The following is a 23,261-nucleotide window of genomic DNA, read 5'->3' on the forward strand; positions in this document are numbered from 1 at the left end:
GGTATTCTGACCTGGAGAATTCCATGGACAGAGGAGCCTGGCAGGCTACAGTCCACAGGGTCACAAAGAGTCAGACATGACTGGGTGATTCTCACTTCATCCCACTTCGCTGATCTCTTACATTTCGTTCCGTTCATTCTTTCTCACCATGCTTCAGTTTGCTTACTTTCTACTAATCTATTTTGTTTGAATTCACCAACCTCTTTTGCGGGTACCACTCTGCTGTTAAACCCATCATATCAGTTAATCATATCAGATATCTTCTTTTTGGTTCTAGAATTTCCAGTTGATTCTTTTAAATAAATTTCAAACTTTTGATCAATCTGTCTCTATTTTCCTTTATTTTTTTTAACAACTATAAATGGCTAAATTTGACTGCAAATTTCAACATCTGGATCACCTGGGGATCTGCTGCTCTAGTCTACTTTTCTTCTTCTTGGTCACACTTTCTGTTTTCCTGGCTCTTAATTTTGACTATGGACTGTACTTTGTGTAGAAAAGAATGCAGAGTCTGAAGTCAGTGTCATTCCCCCCTAGTCTTTACCCTTTCTGTTAAGCAGACATAGTGAAGGTCTGAGCAGTTCTTGTGTTAGTCGCTCAGTCATGTCTGACTCTTTTTGTGACCCCATGGACTGTAGCTCACCAGGCTCCTTTTGTCCACAGCATTTCCCAGCAAGAATACTAGAGTGGGTTGCCATTTTCTTCTCCAGGGGATCTTCCCGACCCAGGGATCAAACCCGTGTCTCTTGCATTGGCAGGTGGGTTCTTTACCACTGAGCCACCCAGGAGGACTGAGCAGGATTGGGGCCAAATAGCAGTTTTCGTTGAGAATCAGTCCATCTCTGTCTTTAACTATCTGTATGCATGTGTTGAAGGTGCTTACTCTAAATTGTCTTTGTTTCCTCAGAACTTCAAGACTGCAGGAAAATTTCTACAGCCTTTCTGACACAGCCTCCCACTCCCCACCTCCCCAGACTGCCCCAGTACTTAGCAAATGTCCCATGAAGAAAACTGTCTGCATTTGAAGCTTCTCTAGCTCCATCCTCTTATGCCAGCTCACATGACTACTGAAAGTTCCGCTGGATTCTCTTCACTATTAAAGTTACTCTGCTCACAGCAAATCTAACTCTCAGCCTGGGCCCAGACAAGGTGAATGCTCTCAGAGAGGTGCCCTCAGCTCACCCAGAATTCTAGTTTGTCTAGTTCTCTCTCCTTTCATAGTTCTCTGATGTATTCTGAAGGAAAGTTTTTGTTATTTTATTATAGTTTCTAGTTTACAGTAGCAGGGGTGGTGACTTGCTACTCCCTGTGACAAGCCACCTGGAAGCAGAAGTCTCTGCAAGTACAGAGAGACTGAACCACTTTCCTTTCTAGTCCTTTTCATCAGTTAGTGAAAATGAACCCACATTGCACAAAGCCAGCAATATCTTTTTCTTTTTGTCCTTTCCACTATGGAAGGGTTTTCTCTTTTCAAATTAGCACAACCCATTATGTTCCATTGCAAGGAGATCAAACCAGTCAATCCTAAAGGAAATCAACCCTGAATATTCATTGGAAGGACTGATGCTGAAGCTGAAGTTCCAATACTTTGGCCACCTGATGCAAAGAGCTGACTCATTACCAAAGTCCCTCATGCTGGGAAAGATGGAAGGCAGAAGGAGAAGCGACCACAGAAGACAAGATGGTTGGATGGCATCACTGACTCCATGGACATGAGTTTGAGCAAACTCCTAGAGATGGTGAAGGACAGGGAAGCCTGGTGTGCTGCAGTCCATGGGGGTGGCTAAGAGTTGGACATGACAGTGACTGAACAACAGCAAATTATGTTCCATTATAAAGAGACCTGGGTTTGATCCCTGGGTTGGGAAGATACTCTGGAGGACAGCATGGCAACCCACTCCAGGATTCTTGCGTGGAGACTCCCCATGGACAGGGGAACCTGGCAGGCTACAGTCCTCGGGGTCGCAAAGAGGCAGACACGACTAAGTGACTAAGCACACAGCACAGCGATATTGGACTCCACCTTCCAGGGTGGCTTTCATTGCACCAACCTGCAGCAACGAAGGCACCGCAGTTCGACTCATGATGGCTGGAGTCACTGCAGTGCAGGTGCTCATGCTGCCTTTGATCTCCTGGTGGCCACGGTTAGCCTAGGAGACAAAGCCTACAAGAGCTGCTGGGGCACAGGCAGACTCATGCATAGGAGGCCCTAGGCCTTTTGGGAGCCAGTGATTCCCAACCTCACACCCAACAGTGCAAAGCTGTTTTATTTTATTCTTATCCTTGCTTTACGCTTTGTCTAGACTGACAGTCTCTACTGCTCATCATTTAATGGTATTATTTTCTTCACCTTCTGACCTCACCAACTTTCTTCTCTCCTCTTACATTCTTTCTTGTTTACATACTCTTTCTCTCCTGTCACTTCTTAATTGATCTGAGAAATGGAGGCCTTTTATAGCCAGCACTGGCCAAGAAGAGGGCACCTTTCTTTCCACATAGAAAACCAAACAATCAGAATGTCCCACACCAAGTACTCAGGGCTGTGGTCTGTCACAGTTGCATCTGTCTGCTTTTGCTCACCAAAAGATTGCCTGTGCCTTGCCAAATCGTAAGTTATTTTCTTTTCCTAATTCCACATCAAACACTACCTGAGAATCAGAGGGGTCAGAAAGACCAAATCACAGAGAACCTAATCTCTGATGCTTTGATGTGAACAGTAACACCTGCATGTATCTGGGGTCTAGTCTGGAATTTAGATTGTAGCACACGGGCTGACTGCTCTATTTATCATCTGTGTCTCAGTCAGGATAATGGGGAAGGGTGGAGGCAGGCATCCCTTCTTCCAGCATATTCTTAGCTGTCTATCAAAGAAAAAGCCCCGTGAAAGGTCCAGCATTAAGAAGGGGAGAAGGAACTAAATTCAGGGACACTGTCAGTCAATTCAGTTGCTCAGTTATGTCCAACTCTTTGAGACACCCCATGGACTGCAGCATGAAACCCAGGCTTCCCTGTCCATCACCAACTCCAGGAGCTTCCTCAAATTCATGTCCATTGAGTCAGTGATGCCATCCAACCATCTCATCCTCTGTCGGCCCCTTCTCCTCCCACCTTCAATCTTTCCCAGCATCAGGGTCTTTTCAAATGAGTCAGTTCTTCTCATCAGGTGCCAAAGTATTGGAATTTCAGCTTCAGCATCAGTCCTTCCAATGAACATTCAGGACTGATTTCCTTTAGGATGGACTGGTTGGATCTCCTTGCAGTCCAAGGGACTCTAAAGAGTCTCTTTCAGCATCACAATTCAAAAGCATCAATTCTTCAGCGCTCAGCCTTCTTCATGGTCCAACTCTCACATATGTACATGACTACTGGGAAAACCATGGCTTTCACTATATGGACCTTTGTTGGCAAACTGATGTCTCTGCTTTTTAATATGCTGTCTAGGTTTGTCATAGCTTTTCTTCCAAGGAGCAAGACTCTTTTAATTTCAGGACTGCAGTCAATGTCTGCAGTGATTTTTGGAGCCCAAGAAAATCAAGTCTGTCACTGTTCCCACTTTTACACTCTAAAGCATTTCAATTTGGGCAATAAATACATGGCTTCCTCTAGTCTGTGTCAACAGTATGTGCTAAGCAAACACCAAGAGGACAAAGTCCATCCTCCAGGAGTTCATCCTCTTTAGTTATAAAGTTTGGAAGTTCCTGAGACCTAACCTGGGGTCTCAGGAGTGCGTGGTGAGGTGGAGAGCGTGGAGGAGGTGGACTCTGGCGGTGACAGGACAGGCAGAGGAGAGGGGCCAGCAGGAGCCATGGTGGGGCCGCAGGGAGACACAGGGTGTGCAGAGTAGGGTGATGCACACCCCGTGGGACCAAGTGAAAACCAAGTGTGGGGGCCAGGCGGGGACCGGACCCCAGGGGACCTCAGCATACCACACGAATAGCATGGGCTGGACCCTGCAGGCAGCGAGGAACTTAGGAAGGTAAATGTGGCATCAGCCCAGACCAGGGGAACACGGGGAAGCACTCTCAGATGCGAAAGACATCTTAATTCTTAATCCAAGTTAAAAATCCTTTCCAACTTATGAAACAAACTTGGAAACTCTTATCTGTCTTTACCATCTTGAAGCTGAGTTTCCTCTCTGCTCCAAGAATTTAAAAGGCAAAAAGGGACAGCATTTTAATTCAAGGGTCAGCAACCTTTTTCTGTACGCTGCCCAAGAGGAGAAACATTAGGTTCCACGGTCCCAGCAGTCTCTGTCGCAACCCCTCGACTTTGCCCTGCAGTGCAAAAGCAGCGTAAACGGCACATATACACAGATGGAAGGTGACTGTGTTCCACTAAGACCTTACTTCCAAGCGTAAGTGGCCAGCTCAATTTGGCTTGGAGGACATAGTTTGCTGATCTCTGGTTGTTTTTAAAAAATATTTGTCTTTATTTGGCTGTGAACTCTTAGTTGTGGCATGTGGGAACCAGTTCCCTGACCAGGGACTGAGCCAGGCCCCTTGCACTGGGAGCACAGAGTCTTAGCCACTGGACCACCAGGGAAGTCCTGCTGATCTCAGCTTTAAGCCACAAGGGTTCGTTCACAGTACTCATGCCTCCTGTGTGAACTAAGCTGTGCTTTGGGGAAAGTTGCTGGTTTCCAAAATGAAGCTACAAAGGCAGATCACAAAGGTGAGAGTGAAGGAAAGTGTGATGACGTCAGTATAGAGAGCCCCGGGGAGTGGACCACCCACTGCCCGGACAGACACACAGCTACCTGGACCCTGTAGGGGGACCCGACACCACGGGCGCCACCCCGGAAGACGGCGTTACCTCGGCTCGCACGGCTGCGGGTGCGGACGCCCAGCGCCGGGGTGGCGTCCTCCACGGCAGGGGACGAGGTCTTCAGCACAGCCTTCATGTTCTCGTGCTCAGCAGCATCCTCCGCGTAGCTCAGGCCCTGCGGCTGGCTCAGGGGCGCTGGGGAACCGCCAGAGAACTTGCCAGACTGCAATAGCAAGGGGGTTACGGCATGAGGTGACGCCCCCCAAACCAACTCAAGCTCAGCAAACCTCCAGCTGAGGAAAGCCTTCTCTGTCTCTCTCTATTTTTCTTTACGAGCATTTGGCAGATGCATTAGTGATGGCAGTCAGTGAGGGCGTCAATGAACTGATGACAGACGGCTGCATGTGGGGCAAGTTCCCTTATCAGAAAGAGAAACCTTGGTCCCAGAAGGACCACACCCATCCCTCTACTGTAATGTGTCTCCCGGCTCACTGCAGATTCCCTAAGGGGAAGCCGGCAAGGGGCGATGGACTGCAACTCTGGGAAGAACTCAGAAACCAAATCTAACACCAAAGGCTGGATGTGAGTATTGAAACATGCCTGTTAATCAGATACAGTGTGATTTATTTTTTCAAATGTGGTGCCAGAAAGCAGTTAAAGCATTTGTATGGATCACTTATTATGGTAGAATTTTAAAACTGGGATTCAGGTGCAGAATCTTGTCCCCCTCGCTTTACAGAGAAGGAAACTGAGGCCTTCCAAGATGGAGGGATTTGCCAAAGGCCCCAAAAGAGTTTGATTCAGGGCCCAGATCAGAACATGGCCCAGAAATCCGTGCTGAAACTGGTGTCTGGCAACACTTACTTCCTTCTCGTTGTGTCAAAAATGTAGTTGTTTTCACAAGCATTACACTCCCATGATGAGATTCTCTAATTCTAGGCTAAACAAAGATAGAGTGTATGTTTTATAAGAGGTATGCTAGACTATCGGGCCATATGCACACACAGCCAAACATCTGGTTGAAAAATAAAGAGTCCGCTAGAATAACACTTGCAAAGAGCAGCTCCATCCATCCCTGGCTTCCTCTTTTTACCCACTCTCTCAGCCCTGGTGCTGAAGCCCAGGGCACAGTCGTGGCTCGTACCATCTGCGTGGCTCCTTCCTCATCCTTGGTCTGGGCAGCCCTGCCCTGGCCTCTGGCTCTGGCATCTGCACCAGGGTCAGGGAAGGAGCCACCACCCGTCCCACCCCTCGTCCATCTGTCCAGCGGGAGGAAGAGATTGGCTGACCCTGCCACCCTTGACAGGGCCTGGGACTCGGGGACAGCTGGGAAAGTGCAGTTTCCCTTCAGTCAGTCCCTGGGACACACACCACGAGAACCCAGTAAGGAGGTTAGTGATCACACGGAAACCCAGCAGAAAACAGTCATGCGAGGTTTAATGCACTGAACAGGGCTGGCATGTTATGCCGCTCACGTCAGGTTAGATTCTATGGCACACTTGGGAGGGTCACGCGTGGCATTCTCCATGTTTATAAACATCCTACCTCAACTTCGTCTTCTTCGTCAGTCTACTCGAGAGGACAGGACAGGATGGGAAAGACAGAAGGGATGCTCAGAAGGCACAGAAGTCAGCAAAGATGAGATCATCTCAATGCCACATCAAATTCCAATAAAAGGACTCAGCCGCCGCAAGCGGGGATACCCTTCTTGATGTGAGTTGCCGAGTCCTGCCTGCATAGCCCTCCTGTCTGGACACTCTCTGAGAGTCCCAAGACCAGTCTTGACCAAGGTCAGGCCAATTTCCTGAGGCTGCCTAGGAGGACAAAAACTGGTTCACCTGGTCCCCTAACCGTTAAAGACCTCTGTGGTCTGGCCATGGGCTGACCATGGTCAGCTGGCTGGTCACTGGGCTGGCCATGTCCCAGGGAACCCAGCACCGCCTGCCAGCCATCAGGACCTCCCTCTGCCTGTCTCCATCCATCCACTGTGTCCCCTCCTCTCCCTCCGGTGCTGAGCCTCTCCTTGCCCAGGCTGCCAGGTCTGGATCCCCCTGAACCCGTCTACACACAGGCCACTCAGAACAAGCGGGACCAATGCCTGGGCAGGACGGGTCCCCTGACTCTTTCCTCAGAAACGTCAAACGATTTTTAAGATCTTACCTGTCCCTCATGGAGGCTGTCTGAACTGACACGCCATTCTTTTAATTATCACCAGCCAAACTGCTTTAAGTAACCAAATAAAATATTCCTTTTCCAAAAATAAATTGAGGATGAAAGTCATGTCAATTTCTTAATTCTAAACCAGACACACCCTTAATTTAACTTGTGTTTCCACTGAGGTTACAAGCCAGGACGGCAAATTAGACGCAGGTTTTTGAGAACTGACTAAACTTTTGGGAGCCGAAATGACAAAATGCTTCCAGTTCTACACTGCCTCCAGGCAATCAGCCTTGTGATGAGAGACGACTTTTTTTTTTTTTTTGTAAATCTTAGAGCTTCCTTAACTGGAGAGTTGGCGTTGTCCCAGTGATTAGCACACGTGCTTACCTCCAGCCCTCTCAATACCCACCAGTCACTAGCGTTTGCTTTTCACAGAAGAGGAAGCTGGGGTTGGAGGAGATTCAAGGTCTCACCCAGGAGGACCACGGCCCTCAGCAGGGCTGTAAGCGTCCTGGGATGGACAGCCTACGTTCTCACTGCCCGTCCAGGGTGTGATGGAGGCAGAAAGGGCCACAGTTGCCTTGTGCTGTCTTGTCTATGCCCCGTGTTGCCTGGAACTAGTTTAGGACACAGGGGAAAAGGCTTGAGCTAAGTTCTCACGGATCCTTACATGGCAGGACTCCTGGAGAGTAAGAAAGGAGGCCTTCTGCACATTCAGAAATAGAGAAAGAAGAGTGGGGACGGACGGGCACGTGAGAACAGGTGTGGGGCTGACTGTGAATGCGGGGTCTTTAGATTTTACCCAGACTTCTCTGTGCCTCATAAAATGATGGTTTTCCTAAAGTCTTCTCTGTCTAATTGCAACCACTTCCATCCTCATTATTCAGCATCTATATTAAAAATGACTTCCCACAGTTTTCTCTAAAAGTCACTCCCAGCTCTGATGCTCAGGGGCTCTGCGACTCTCTATTGCCTGCTTTTGTCTTCAGTCGTGCATATGTCGTTTTCTACCCGGATCATGACACCCGTGGGGTACAAGTTTCTCTGCTACTGTACTCACATCTTCCTAGGATTGGTGGGCACACAATGGATGCTTAACTGAGAGCTGGAAAAACCTGAAGCTGCGTACTTTGCGTCGAGTGACAATACCCTAATCTTCCAGCAGATGGCAATCTTTCTACATGAATGGTGCCACTCGTACCATCAAAAACAAGGGCCACCTTGAGGGTGAACCCTGAAGAAACCTGTGCTGTCCAGATTTCAATGCAAATTTAAATAGTTTTGAATCCAATCCTAGAAACATTTACCCCTGTTTATAAATAGGAGGACTGAATATTTTCAGAAAAGGACACAATTTAAAAATTAGTGGGATCTGTAAAAAAAAAAAAAAAATCTCAAGAATTTGGCAAGAAATTCTGATGTGTTTTCGTAACTATAAGCATATTGAGTTTGTATTTTTCACACTCCAATGTGTCTCATTGTCACAAACATAAGCACTTCCCTTTTTAAACTTTTAAAAATAATACTTTGGAATGAAATGTAGGCCACAGTTTGCCCAAGTGGGTTCAGTTTGCTTCTTGATTCACTGTCTTTCCAGGAAGCTGAAGATCCAATTGAACCCAGATTTTAGGAGAGGACATGGAACACTCAGCTGATGGCACTGGTCTTCAGAACAATCTGTAGAAAGGGTCCCTTCTGCAGAAATGTGATCTGGGCACTCCCTAAGGATTCAGCAAATTCCAAGGAAAAAAAGGATCAAGTGTAGGGTTAATGGTAAGGAGACTAGTCCCTGGTTCTCCTTCATAATGCCTTAAAATTGAAACACAATTTCTAAGATAATTCATCTGAGAAGGTCACACCCCTCAGGAATATGACTAGCAATCATATTTCCTATTATATGTCTTACAAGATGATTGACCACCATGGGCACAGAAGGCAGCCTCAGTGAGGTCTTCTTAACTGAGCATATTCCTCCCCAGAGAAACCTGCCTAACTTGGGTTCAGCAGAGGCTTGCAACCCCCATGATGAGGTCACTCCTTGTGTCTTAATCCTTTACCTACTCTGTTCCCTGGATCTGAGGGGTACTGTGCTTCTCAGATAGGTATAAAGAGGGGCGGAGCCTAGCAGGCCACAGTCCGTGCAGTCGCAAGGACTCAGACATGACTGAAGTGAATGAACACGTTTCATCAAGGCCCAGCAGCAAGAGGCACCTGCGCTGTGTGTCTTTGTCTCTGGCATCTTCACACAGCACTTTGCCCTCCACACGGCGTCCACGGTGTGTGTGGGCTCGGTGCTGAGGTGGAAGAGATGCAGGACAAGCCCAGGGGCTGGGGAGGCATGCAAGTGTGCAGGGCTCCCCAAGGGGCCATCAGAGACTCCTGCTAAATTCACTGTCCTCTGGGCTCTCCTATCTTCTAACTCAAGGGACTGCCAAGAGCCCTTAAGATTATGTCTTTGAGCAACCACATCAGTTATTTCTCCATTCAAATGCCTAGAATGGGTGGTCCATGTGTCAACTGATTGATTATGTAATATTATCCTGATTATTAAAATCCTATATCAATTCTCAAATCAGAACCTTTGTCTTCCTCTGGTGTCATTATCTTTTAGACTTTTTCTTCTCCTCTTTCAATTCTAGTCACTTCACAAAGGTTGAAAATGGAATCAAGTATTCAACGTCATTAGCAGTACTCTTGCCTGGAAAATCCCATGGGTGGAGGAGCCTGGTGGGCTGCCGTCCATGGGGTCGCTTAGAGTCGGACACGACTGAGCGACTTGACTTTCACTTTTCACCTTCATGCATTGGAGAAGGAACTGGCAACCCACTCCAGTGTTCTTGCCTGGAGAATCCCAGGGACGGGGGAGCCTGGTTGGCTGCCGTCTATGGGGTCGCACACAACTGAAGCGACTTAGCAGCAGCAGCAGCAGCATCACACAGCCCACCAAGTTAATTACTTTGTATGGTAGGTTAAAGTTCCTCCACCAGCCACCCCTCCTTAATTTACAACTTAGTTTGAAGTTTGTTATATTTCAGATTTTCACCGAAGTGGTAGAGGGACAGTTTAAGAGCATCTTTTAAAAGAGGCAAATTTTTTTCACAATCAAAAAAAGAGAAAAGTGCAGCCTCTAAACTGTGGAGAGGTTCTATGGTTGATCAGACATTCAGAATAAATGACGTAAAGAAACTGACTTCATGAAACTTACATCAGTGATCATCTTCCCCCGGGTCTTGTTTCTCTCTCTGTGGTTGGCCCGTTTCTGTTTCTGCTGCAGAACTCTCTCCCTGGTGGTTCGGTACTCCAGTGCAAACTCACTGATGATCCTGCAGAACTTGTTTATGTTCACTTCCCGAATCGCATACGGTGGGTGGCCCATAAAGAGGAGAAAGGAGTGGAACCTGCCATGAAGAAACAATGGTGGCAAGGACTTCAGACTTGAGGAACAAAAATCGGCTGTCTGCAGACTTTCAGTTAAAAAAAAAAACCAAACACCCAAAGACATTGTTCTTCGTTCTTGGGGTTCTTTGAGGTTATAGAGTGAAACAAAGGTCTGTCTAGTCAAAGCTATGGTTTTTCCAGTAGTCATGTATGGATGTGAGAGTTGGACTATAAAGAAAGCTGGGTGCCGAAGAATTGATGCTTTTGAACTGTGGTGTTGGAGAAGACTCTTGAGAGTCCCTTAGACTGCAAGGAGATCCAACCAGTCCATCCTAAAGGAAATCAGTCCTGAATATTCATTGGAAGGACTGATGCTGAAGCTGAAACTCCAATACTTTGGCCACCTGACACAAAGAAACTGACTCATTGGAAAAGACCCTGATGCTGGGAAAGATTGAAGGCGGGAAGAGAAGGGGCCGACAGAGAATGAGATGGTTGGATGGCATTACTGACTCAATGGACATGAGTTTGAGTAAACTCTGGGAGTTGGTGATGGACTGGGAGGCCTGGCATGCTGCAGTCCATAGGGTCACGAAGAGTCGGACATGACTGAGCGACTGAACTGAACTGAAAGAGTGAAAATGTAACCAGAAGTCAAGTTCAGCTAACCTTCTCACTGATGGAGGTGGTATGTTTTCAGGAGATTAAGTACTGTTTCCTTCTTATCTGTGTTTTAATGTTTTTTTTTTAATTGGTGTGTAAAACTTTTATAAGAAAAATTATAAAGTACTATTCTAAGAAAGGGCTTCCCTGGTGGCTCAGCTGGTAAAGAATCCACCGGCAATGCGGGAGACCTAGGTTCAGTCCCTGGGTTGGGAAGAGCCCGTGGAGAAGGGAAAGGCTACCTGCTCCAGTATTCTGGCCTGAAGAATTCCATGGACTGTATAGTCCATGGGGTCGCAAAGAATCAGACACAACTGAGCGACTTTCACTTTCACTTTTAAGAAAAGTATTGCACGTTTTCTAGCTCATATGAAAACTGAGTAGGGGTAAAGAAATGCTGCTTAGCAATTTTAGAGGAGTTAAATGAATAGATGGAATTGACAGGAACATATTTTGAATAACATGCTAATTAATGATTTGTAAAAAGATGTTTATAAGCAAATAAAATTTATTTCATCTATTTAGTATATAAATTAAAGTCATTGAATTCTATTTACTTAAAACTTTTAGAAAAGAAAAATGAACAAAGATGTATCTAATTTTTAGTTATTCAAGAAATGAGAAAGAAGCTACTAGGAGACAAAGGGAAATTTTTGTGTACAACAAACAGTATATATAATTGATATCACTAATTGTAGAAAAAAACATTTTTGATCACTTAATTTATACAGTTTAAAAGGGGTTTGGTATGTTTTTCAAATGAGGGACAGTAGATTAGTCTATTTGTGAAGAATACTAAAGGAGAACATACAACATAAAATTAGAAAGGGATAGAAAAATGCTATTTACAACCAAAAATGCTAGTTAAAACCATAAAACTAAGAAGAAACAAACTATAAAAATTCATGACTTTGTATTAGAAAATGATTTCTTAGATATGATACCAAAGGCATAGGCACCCAAAGGAAAAAAAATAGATAAACTGGACTCCATCAAATTTAGAAACTTCAAAGGATACTCTCAAGATTGAAAAGACAACCCAAAGAATGGAGAAAATATTTGTGAATCATGTCTAATAGGGATTTGTGCCCAGAAAACATAGATAAATCTTACTACTCAACACTAAAAAGACAAATAAAAAATTAACAAAAGATCTGAATAGACATTTCCAAAAAGATTATTGGCACATAGTCAATAAGTACATGAAAAGATGCTGAACACTGTTAGTCATTAGGGGGATGCAAATCAGAACCACAGTGAGACACCACTTCACATTCACTATGATGGCTATAATACAAAAGACGGACAAGCACAAGCATTGGTGAGGATGCAGGGAAGTGGGGGCCCTCACACAGTCCTGGTAGGAACGCAGAATGGTTCAGCCGCAGTGGAAAAGACAGAGCTCCTACAGAGTTAAACACGGAGCCACTCTGTGCCCCAGCAGTTTCATCCCTGTGTGTGCGTGCTAAGTCCCTTCCTTGTGTCCAACTCTGTGCAACCCCATGGACCGTAGCCCACCAGGATCCTCTGTCCACAGAATTCTCAGGCAAAAATACTGCAGTGGGTTGCCACGCCCTCCTCCAGGGGATCTTCCTGACGCAGTGATCAAATCCACGTCTCTTAAGTCTCCTGCATTGGCAGGAGGGTTTCTTACCACGAGCGCCACCTGGGAAGCCCCTTCATTCCTATACACTTACTCAAAAGGAATGGAACTATGGGTCCACACAAAACCTACACAAACCCCATGACAGCCCTATTCGTAACAGCCCCAAAGGGGAAACAACCCAAGTATCCATCAACAGATGAATAAACAAGATGTGGCGTCTCACTCAAAACTGGCCCCACTACCTCTCTGACCTCACTGCCTAGGACACCAGTCACACTTGACTCCTCATGATTCTTTGAACAAGCCCACCTCAGGCCCCCCATGTGGTGTGCAGGGGACCCTCAGGGGACACAGCTGAGAGCCTGCAGCATCCGTGAGGAGGGACAGGCGGCCACTCCACTGGGAGGACCACAGGCCCTGACAAGGCCTCCACTGTCAGTTCTTCCCTACGCCCAAAGCATTCTTGCCACAGACAGCAGCCTGGATTGCTCTGTCTTATCCCTCAAGTTCCTGCCCGAATATCACCTCCTCAAGAAGCCTCCCCCAATCATCCAAATAAAACAGCACCTCCCAGTCACTCCCTGTCACAAATGTACTCTTTAATCTTTCTTCCTGGCTCTTATTAGTACCTGACATTGTACCCTGGAAATATGACATGATATTAAACGTATTAGGATAGGATACTATACTATATGAATATATGTAAGATGAATCAAGGGAGAACCAATCAGATCACAGCTGGGTTCTCTTTCATACATAAATACAACCCAAGATTCCTTATCCTCCACTTTTTAGAACATTGTTTTTATCTAGAGGGGATCCAATCTTAACATATAAATTGGAGATATGATTCAAATATACATTGTGCAAACAGAGAAGAAAGTACATTGTATGCTTGAAAAAAAGACTCATGTCCATTTGAGCAAAGAGACTGTGGCCTTCCTAGAGAAGAGCAAAATGAGTGTACCTTTAAGGGAGTAAAACATTCGAGGGAATTTTTTTTTTAACTGGAATATAACTGGTTTTCAATGTTGTGTTAGCTTCTGCTGTAAACAATGTGAATCAGCTCTATATGTACATACATCCCCTCCCCCTTGAGGCTCCCACCCACCCATCCCATCACACTGGTTTGAGGGATTTTTGTTAATTAAGTTTGTAACTTTCAGAACACATGGCAAGAAAGTCTTAAGGTTACAGAGGCGCTAGTTCCTCTTATCAGTGTTCTGAGGCACAAACCAAACATCTCTGACCGTCTCCACCATCCCCTCTTGCCTTCACGTGTGTCCATGAGTGCGGTATCTGGCTGAGGGTGGGGAGAGGTGGATTTGGGGGCACCAGGAAGCCAGTGTGGGTGTACACTTGTTTTCCACCTGACTTTCCCCACAGAATGTGGTGGTTCTCCATGCCTCCCAGGAAAGCCTTCCTCCCAGCTCTCACCTGGTCCCTCTGCGGGGCCTGCTGTGGTGTAACTACAGCCAGTGACTCTGCGACTTGACCAGGGTTTGCACACCCACAGGGTGGGAATGCCTGTCCCCACAGCAGCGAAAAGGGCAGGTGAGTCTGTAGTTTCGGACATCTGGAACAAGATGTTCTCAGGCAACGGTTTGAAAGTCAGGTATTGCCTTAAGAGAACTGCCTAAGTTCTTCTTTCTGCTCCTTTATTAAAAGGGGCCACTGGAGTCACTAAGCGGGAGTGGGGGTGGGGAGGTGTCATCAGACAGGAAACGGAGGTGGACGCACCTGCCCCATTAGCTCCATGGGAGCTAGAAAAGGGGGGGAGGCCAAATGGGTGCCCAATAATGAGCCTCCGGGATCCAGGTTATACAAGAGCAAGCAACAGCTGGCCAGCCAGCTTACCAGGAAGAACAGGCAATCAGAGCAAATGCTGTATGCATTATATACATTTTACACATGCATTATATATATATTCACATATGTATATCTGTATATATATACAGATATACATACACACACATAAACACACACACACACACAATAGCTTAGGGAACAGATGTATCAGCAAAACAGAGTTTTAAACTTTCCGGGATAAGATGGTTACTGTGACCAGGCATAATAGCTTTACAAGACCTTCATAAAACTGCTCCAGTTTCCTGACATTCCAAATGGAAACTATTTGTTTATTTGAATCGTTTTAAGTTGGAAATTGCTTGTATCACACAAAGCATGGAGGGCCAAAGCCGCTTACATTCTCTGCCTCCCCTCTTTAACCATGTTAAAAGCAGAGTGTACTATGCTTTCAGTAAGAAATTTGACAAAATCTCTGATAAGATCCTCCTACCCGGAGGGCAGCTGTGAGGTCCAGATGAAGAACAGGGAGGGCGACTTACAGATGAACAACTAAATTCCAAAAGTACTGAGTAATGGATAGTTGTCAACCTGGAGGGAAGATTCTGTCCCCTGTTCTTGTCCAGTCTAACACTTAAAGACTACCCCTGCCCACCAAAAAAAGCCTGGATCAAGGCCCAGGAGGTATGATCACCCAAACAGCACATCATACACACTGGGAGAAGGTTCACAGGCAGACAGGAAAAGGAGGCTTTTAAAAAATTCAGTGTGTTTGGCAAAACTAATACAATTATGTAAAGTTTAAAAATAAAATAAAATTAAAAAAAATAAAATAAAAAATAAAAATATCCTTTAGCATGGTTAAAAAAAAAAAAAATTCAGTGTGGGTTCCTATGAAGGAAGGAAAGAAGGAAAGACAGAGAAAGGAGGGAAGGAAAAGAGAAAAGATTTTTAAAAATGTGAAAGGTACAAGGATAAGTGAACATGCCACATATTTGTCTGAGACAGTAATAAAGTACTCAAGCACAGGAGTGGGAGTGGACTTGAAGAGCAGGTCTCCGGGGAAGGTCTGCCGTTCAGATACCCAGAGGGAGGCCTGCCTTCACAGAGCTGCAGTGAGGCCTGTTTCAGCAGGTCTATTCGCAGAGCAGCTGCTCCAGGGAAACCACGGCCTGCGGGCCTGCACCTCTGCTCACCAAGGAGCAGGGCCCAGGACAGAGCACTCAGACTCCAGAGGCCAGCAGGAGGGACCTCCAGCCATGCTCTGCGACGAGACAAAGGAGAACCAAGTGGGGGTGCCTGGTAGGAAACAGCCTGACCCGGGGGGCTGGGGCACCCCGTCCTGATGCTGCTACCACTTACAGGGAAGACAGCTGTGGACCACCATAGAGCCACCCTAGACCCTCGCCAGCCTCCCTGCAGGAAGCAAGGCCTGCCATGTCACCGCTGTGTCTCCCCGGATCCTCATGGATCCTGGGACTCTCAAGAAGGCTGGTCCAGAGGATGATGCACATTGTGGGGTGCGGGCCGCCTCCAGGCAGGCTCAATACAGAGCAGCCATCCGAGAATCCATGAGTGAAAGGTCTCGGAAGGCAGACTGTGGACGACATGAGGAAGGGACTTTCCTAACAAGTCAAGCTGCCTTGCAAGGCTGTGTATTCTCTATAGGCAGAACCGCTCAACTAGGTGCAGAGATGCAGAGGCCAGCTTGCCAGAGATCTTACAGATGCAGTTCCTGATCGAGTAGGACTTTGGGACGATATTATCTCTGAGATTCCTTCCAAGATTCAGTGGCATTATGGCCACGTGTGTGTTTAAGAAAAATTAAGCAGACTGTCCATCAAAGGTACACTTGCTATGTACCAAGATTTTCAGTATGTTCGTATATGTACCTTCACATCTTGTTTTGCAGAATATCTTCAACACGCCCTTTTACTGATATTTGCATGAACTCCTCAATTTACTCACCTGTTAATTATTCTTCTGTGGACAATTTTTAAAATTATAATTCGCTCTGCACAGTCTTTTAGGAACTCTGACATTCGCTGTTTTAAAACTGGTTTCATTTCATGTTTTGCAATTGCCTTGAGGTGATCCCATGAAGCTTTGCATCGTCTCTCCATCTGACATAAATTATCCTGAAGTTGATCAAAGTCAACCTGAAAATCAGAGAGAGAACATTACAAATGTGCTGAAATAACCAGACATCAACCTGACCCAGGAAACCGAACTGCCTCCGGGAAGAAACAAACATCAAAACCCAATTTACATCTTGAAATACAAACGTATTTACGGCCTAAAAATTATCCACATGTGTATTTGTCATTATCTCTACATCAAATTATTTAGTGATAAAACTTCTCCAAATGAACTCAGTACAAGTGTCACTTTTTTTTCCCCATATTTGGAAAGAAATATTAAGAAAGTCTTTGGGAACTGTAAATTAAAACATGATATCAATGAACCCTAGTACAAGATGAACTAAGCAGATGTCTCATAAAATTTTTCAGAGCTCTCTTATTCTTTAGATATTTCACTTGAGGTTAGAGGAATTCACCAAACTCAGACATGGATGGTCTTAATATGTTAGGGCCAGTTAAGGGGCAGCCAGCTTCTCTTCACCATTATCATTTTTACACTGTATGACAAATTATTTATCCATTCATTCCCTCATTCAAACAACACTCAGGGAGAAGCGAGGAGTGCATGCCAGTCCCCACCTCCCGCCCCCAGGTATGAGGAAGACAAAGATCAATGCAGAAAGAGACCAGCTTGCTGTTCCCCAGGAGGCTCACCATGCGGACAGGTGATCACTGAGCACATACACTACCCATCAGGCCTGTGTGTCCGGGTGAGAGTCAGTGTGTGGTCCACCCCCATCTGTTAGCAGATGCAAACCATGTGTGCAAAGAACACATGTGACGGAGCATTCACTTTGCTCTTCGGGGAAGGGGGACCAGTTTGTATTGACTGAAGTGAACTGAGATGAGGCTTTCTAAAGGAATGTTTTGATGGAATTTCTAGTCTAAAAATTATGGGAATCAGAGAGTTATCCATGAGGTAAATACACTGAAGGATATTTAATGGAGGGAGATGTGAGAGAGGAAAGAAATTGAGAAGACTAGGAGCGGGAGGAAGAACTAGACAGACCAGTGAGCTGAAGGGAGGCGACAGAGTAGGCTGGAGAGTGAGAGAGGGACAGGGCGAGGGACCAGCAAATGAGGGTCAGGAGGACAAAGAGAAAGTGTGGATAGGTGAGCCGCCATTGCTCAGATGCTGCGACAGCAAATGAGGGTCAGGAGGACAAAGAGCAAGTGTGGATAGGTGAGCCGCCATTGCTCAGATGCTGCGACTGTGGTCACGAGAGCAGGGCCTGGAGGTGAGTGCCCAAAAGGACCGGCTGGAGTGACCTCAGCCCTCCAGCCCCACCCTGAGAAAGACAATGGCCAAGTCAAGAAAGGCTGGTCCTGTGAGAAGATGTGTCACAAGACAGGATGAAGATGTGCTGAGCAAAGGGGATGTCCAGGGGGTCAGGCACGACAGCACACGTCATGCATTTCTTGGGTACTATGGGTGCCGAAGCAGAAGGCAAGCTGAGGCAGAGGCTGGGGATTCAGGTAGCACTGGGGGTCGTGGGACACTGAGAAAAATCATTTGCCTGAAAGCAAAGGGATTTGGGATCAAGATTAGAAAAGGCTACATTTTCCTATGATACAGTGGAGCTGAGAAAAAAATCTGACATGTTACTGAAAGAAAAAGAAATGCAGCCTTAGAAAAGAAGGACTGACTAGTTCAAAGAGGAAGTCTAGAAAGGGATCCAGATGACCTGAGATCAACACGTAATATCAAAGAAGTCTAGGAGGTGTGAAGCCAGGAGAAGGCAATGGCACCCCATCCCAGTACTCTTGCCTGGAAACTCCCATGGACGGAGGAGCCTGGTAGGCTGCAGTCCATGGGGTGGCTAAGAGTCGGATACGATTGAGCGACTTCACTTTCACTTTTCACTTTAATGCATTGGAGAAGGAAATGGCAACCCACTCCAGTGTTCTTGCCTGGAGAATCCCAGGGACGGGGGAGCCTGGTGGGCTGCCATCTATGGGGTCACACAGAGTCGGACACAACTGAAGCGACTTAGCAGCAGCAGCAGCAGCAGCAGCAGGAGGTTTGAAGCCAGTTGTAACCTGTCTAATCATTTGCACCTGGCAGCAACTTTGAGCCACAATATTTTTAATAACGTTAATAAATTCAATAATTTCAGTTCAGCTCAGAATGTACTGAGTCCTTGGTCTAACAGGTGATGCCTGTCCAACACTGCAGTGGGCACAGAGTGGGTGAACAGACACCAACATGAGAGAGAGTTTTCAAGGAAGAGAATCCACTGTGAGCCTTTAAAAGCAGGGAAAGCAACCTCACTGCCAATAGAAAGCAGATGGGGAGCCGCTGACCAAAAGCTGTTTGAAGAGGGAGATTAATGGATCATCTTTTGAGGAGAGCTGCAAGGCTGCCTCCCGAGAAGGTGATGGCACCCCACTCCAGTCCTCTTGCCTGGAGAATCCCAGGGACAGAGGAGCCTGGTGGGCTGCAGTCTATGGGGGCGCACAGAGTTGGACACGTCTGAAGTGACTTAGCAGCAGCAGCAGCAAGGCTGCCTCAGCTAGCTGCCTGCTGCACTGATGGCACCACCGTGATCTGAGCCTTCACACTACTTCATGGCCTCAGATCCTATTACTGGCCCCACTTCCTGGGGTAGAAACTGTTGCACAGAAAGGTTAAGGAACTTGCGAGAGGCCACACAGCTGGGAGGTGGTGGAGCTGGCATTTGAACCCAAATACCTCTGGCTCCAGAGTCTAAGTTTGTAACAATCAGGTCTTAAGTCTAGGTTTGTCCCTAAAATATCCCACCCCAGGCAGAGAGCTGGCCTGGCCTTCTGTTGCAAGCAGGAAGTCATTGCCAGGAAGCCCTCTCCTGACAACAGGCCCAAACGGGCCACTTTCCGTGTGTACGAGGACACAGAGCTGTGCTGTGAGGCAGTCAGATCTTATCAAGTCTGGGCTGGAGCAGGGCAACTCAGGGACAAGAGCCAGGGCTGCAGAAGGGACGGCATGGGGAAAACACACAGTGTGTCAAATTGTTTGACACTCACACCTTCAAAATGTAAAGCCAGCAATCCTTCCCTTTGAATGTAGCCAGCTTTAGTGACTTGGTTCTAATGAAGAGAATGTAAAAGCTAGTTCATAAAAAGGGATGAGCATCTGCATGGACCTCTGTGCACTCTATCCAGATCACATACTTTGGGAAAGACCATCTGCTATGTCATGAAGACACTCAAGGAGCCCTGGGCGAGGCGCACGTGGGAGGAAACAGTCTTCTCTCTAAGAACCAGCAGGGGAGTGAACCACCACGGGGAAAACTTCTCCAGCCCCAGCTGAGCTTTCAGATGATGGCAGCCTCAGTTGAAATGTTGACTGAAACTCCAGAAGAGAATTGGAGACACAACCATTCATGAAATGTTTCTTATTGTCTATTATGGGTTGAAATGTGTCACGCCAAGATTCATATGTTGAAGTCCCAAGCCCCAGTATATCAGAATGTGACTTGATTAAGAAATAGGGTCATTACAGATGTAATTAACTGAATTAGGATGAGGTCACACTGGAGTAGGGTGGACCCCTAGTCCAATATGACTGGTATCCTTACAAGAAGTGGACATCTGGATGCAGACACACAAGGAGAACATCATGTGAAGGTGAAGGAAGAGGCTGGGGTGATTTCCAGGAGAGAGATATGGCACACATTTCTCTTTCAAGAGCAACTTACCCTGCCAACAACTTGATCTCAGATTTCTGGCCTCTAGAACGGTGGAACAAATTATTTCTGTTTTCCTAAGTCACCTAGTTTGTGGTGCTTTGTCACAACAACCCTAAGAAACTAATACATTGTCCTAAGCCATTAGCTTTGGGGGTTATTTGTTACTCAGCTGTAGATAACTAACACAAGGGAGAGCCTGCACTGACACCTGCCTTCACTTCTGGAGCTGTGAGGTCAGGTCAGCGACCACTTGTCACTATTTCTCTTTGAAAGGTAACCTGACTTGTCAGCACTGCACAAGCCTGTGAGGCCTCAACCTCTCTAGGAGCAGCCAGAGCTATGCCCACCTCTACTTACTTACCCCCAAGCCCTGGTGGGACAAAGTTTTCCTCCACACACTAGAGTTACCTGCTCCTTGTGGGGTTGCAATGATGACCCCCAAAGCAACACGTCAGGGGATGGAATGAATGTGGCTGGGGAATCCCTGATGTAGGCTGTGTACCTGTCTACACAGAAGGTGCCCCTCAATGTCTCCCAACTTTGAGAGTAAAAGCTAAGAAGTGGTGGTAGGGGCCCTCTTGGCCTCCTGTTTGAAGTCACAAGGACTTGGGTCAATAGTCATCCTTCAGAATTGCCAAGGTTAACAGGGAGAAGCGACCCACAGTTCTGGCTTGTGTAGTCAGGTTTTAAACAAGGAAAGGCCTGAAACGGGGGGCCAGTCTAGTGCAGGGGGTCTAAGCCAGGGCAATTCTCGGCACAAGCAGTTTCCACCCAGTAGAAGGCCCTGGAAAGAACAAAGGACTAGATGTAAAAAGGAAACTGACTTATTCTGGAAATGGGGATCCAGAGGCCAGGAAGACTTCACCTCAAGAATTACTCCTAACAGTCTTCTGAGAAGGTGTTCATGGGGGGATGTCAGAGCAGCAACTAGAAGACCCCTGTTGGGACATTCAGAGGGGCTTTTTGCCTTGGTTAGAATGCTGAAGTAATATTTCTAAAGACTTCAGAACAGGGCTTGGCACAGAGTAAATATGGTGAGAGTGCCTATGAAATAGAAAAGGCTGTCTACTCTGAGTTGCAAGACTGCTGGTCATGCCTGTTTCTGCTTCAAGGAAGGACTACCCATCATGCTGGCTCAGTGCACCCTGCTCAGTGGATCTGGCAGCTGCCAGCTAGGAGAAGGTGAAGGAGGGTCCCAGGCTGCAGGTCCCCAAGAGCCAGCTCTGATGGGGAAGACAGAGAGAGGAGAGCTCCCTGAAGGGGAGCTTAGCAAAGCCTTTCCCCCTTCCTGCCCACCACAGTCTCTCCCATGATCATGTGTGCATGCTCAGTCACTTCAGTTGTGTCCGACTCTTTGTGACCCTATGGACTGTAGCCCGCCAGGCCCCTTTGTCCATGGGACTCTCTAAGCAAGAATACTGGAGTGGGTTGCCATTTCCTTCTCCAGGAGATCCTCCTGACGCTGGGATTGAACACACATATGTGACTAGTGTCTCCTGTATTGCAGGCAGATTCTTTACCCACTGAGCCACCTGGGAAGCCCTCCTACAACCATACTAGACTCCAGTGAGTCCCAGAGCTAAATGCAGTTCAGCCAGGTTGTCTTTCTGCGAGTTTTCCCACACAGGCCTGGCTCCTGTGTCCTACTGAAGACCCTCCCTGCGAGTTCCCTGTTGCTTTCAAGACCCTCACATCTCCCGGTTCTGCTGTATTTGGGATCCTTCTGTGGTTATTTGGCTGCAATAATGCTCCTGCAGCGGGGGCAGCTGGTTGTCCAGCTCTCACCACTAAACCAAAGTTCATGAAGATTTTAACTCTGCGCTAAGCTTAAGAGACCGCAGCTAAGGGGCCAATGCTATACACTGTTTACAGCCCCATAAAACTGTTCCCTCGGTGTAAGATCACAGGCATGGCCAACCTGTGAGGGGCAGGGGGCCAGGCGTGCCCTTAGTTCCCTGGCTCCACACCTCACTGCAGGGCCCTATGGAAGTTTTAGGGGGGCCAAAGTGCATCTTTTGGACATTTTTGTCACCTAAAACCAGCTGGGTGGTTTCTCTGCTCTGGAGAAGCCAGCCTGGTGAGTACGGCGGCTGACCAGGGGACGTGGGGTTGGGACTGACTGGGAACGGCAGGCTTGCCTCACATACCTCAGCAGGAAAGAATCTGACAGAGAACCAGAGATGGGAAAGTGATCTCAAAAGTCCATTAGAAACGGCAGGAGGTGAGGTTTATTCACAGACTCTAGAGCAGGTGGTGCAAGCAGCATGTGGGCGTTTCGGTTAACAGGGCCTTCCCTCTGCAGAGATGGCGGGTGCAGACCCCCAGCTCTGGGGGAGAGGGGCCCCACCTGCCCCGCCGTGGCCCGCACGTACCTTGGCTGACCTGGTGACGGCCCCGATCTCCGAGTACAGGTCCGAGCTGTCCGGGAAGTTCTCCACCACCATGGTGCACACGTGGTGGAGAAGTGACTGCTTGTGCACTGTGTCTTTGACTTCTGGAACCTTCTCGAGGTAGCTTAACTCAAACGCTTTGGCCTATTTGGGCAACATAACATAAGAGAATGGAAGAACAAGCTTTTTTCTTTTTCTAGTTGGAGGATAATTGCTTTACAATGTTGTTTTGGTTTCTGCCACACAACAGTGTGAGTCAGCTATAAGTAGACATATGTGCCTCCCTGTGAACCGCCCTCCCACCCCCGCACCCCATCCCACCCCTCTAGGTCGTCACAGAGTGCCAACTTGAGCTCCCCGTGTTATACAGCTACTTCCCACTTTGTTATTTATTTTACATATGGCAATGTCTATGTTTAAAAGCTACTCTCTCTATCTGTCCTACCCCCTTCTTCCCCTGATGTTCTCTATGTTTGCCCTCATCAAAAAAAAATCTATAAACAGTAAGTGCTGGAGAGGATGTGGAGAACAAGTGTTATGCAGGCTCTTAGAAAGGTACAAATGGTTAGAATTAACACCCTCTTGGAGAGTGAAGCATCTCAGGCCACATGCTTCAACGTCCTTAGCGGACCACACAAGCACCAGCCACCCTGATAGTGAAATGAGCCTCCAGCCCTTCCTGACC

The 23,261-nt window shown here is 47.0% G+C and overlaps 1 protein-coding gene across 10 annotated transcripts in view; it reads right to left on the reverse strand.

The window, feature by feature from the left end:
* The window catches only part of FHOD3 (formin homology 2 domain containing 3), a 521,883-nt gene that overhangs the window by 17,251 nt on the left and 481,371 nt on the right, over positions 1–23,261 (reverse strand). For 7 of the 10 annotated variants that reach the window (XM_005224047.4, XM_005224045.4, XM_010818734.4 and 4 more), the window contains 5 exons: positions 22,559–22,720; positions 16,346–16,536; positions 10,130–10,322; positions 6,310–6,333; positions 4,813–4,987 (listed from right to left, as the gene is read on the reverse strand). In XM_005224047.4, coding sequence (XP_005224104.1) covers positions 4,813–4,987; positions 6,310–6,333; positions 10,130–10,322; positions 16,346–16,536; positions 22,559–22,720 — 745 coding nt within the window. The remainder of the gene's footprint in view (positions 1–4,812; positions 4,988–6,309; positions 6,334–10,129; positions 10,323–16,345; positions 16,537–22,558; positions 22,721–23,261) is intronic. The other 3 variants (NM_001191215.1, XM_010818738.4, XM_010818733.4) reach the window with 1 other exon arrangement.

This window comes from Bos taurus, chromosome 24, assembly GCF_002263795.3.
Source record: "Bos taurus isolate L1 Dominette 01449 registration number 42190680 breed Hereford chromosome 24, ARS-UCD2.0, whole genome shotgun sequence".
Taxonomy (NCBI): domain Eukaryota; kingdom Metazoa; phylum Chordata; class Mammalia; order Artiodactyla; family Bovidae; genus Bos; species Bos taurus.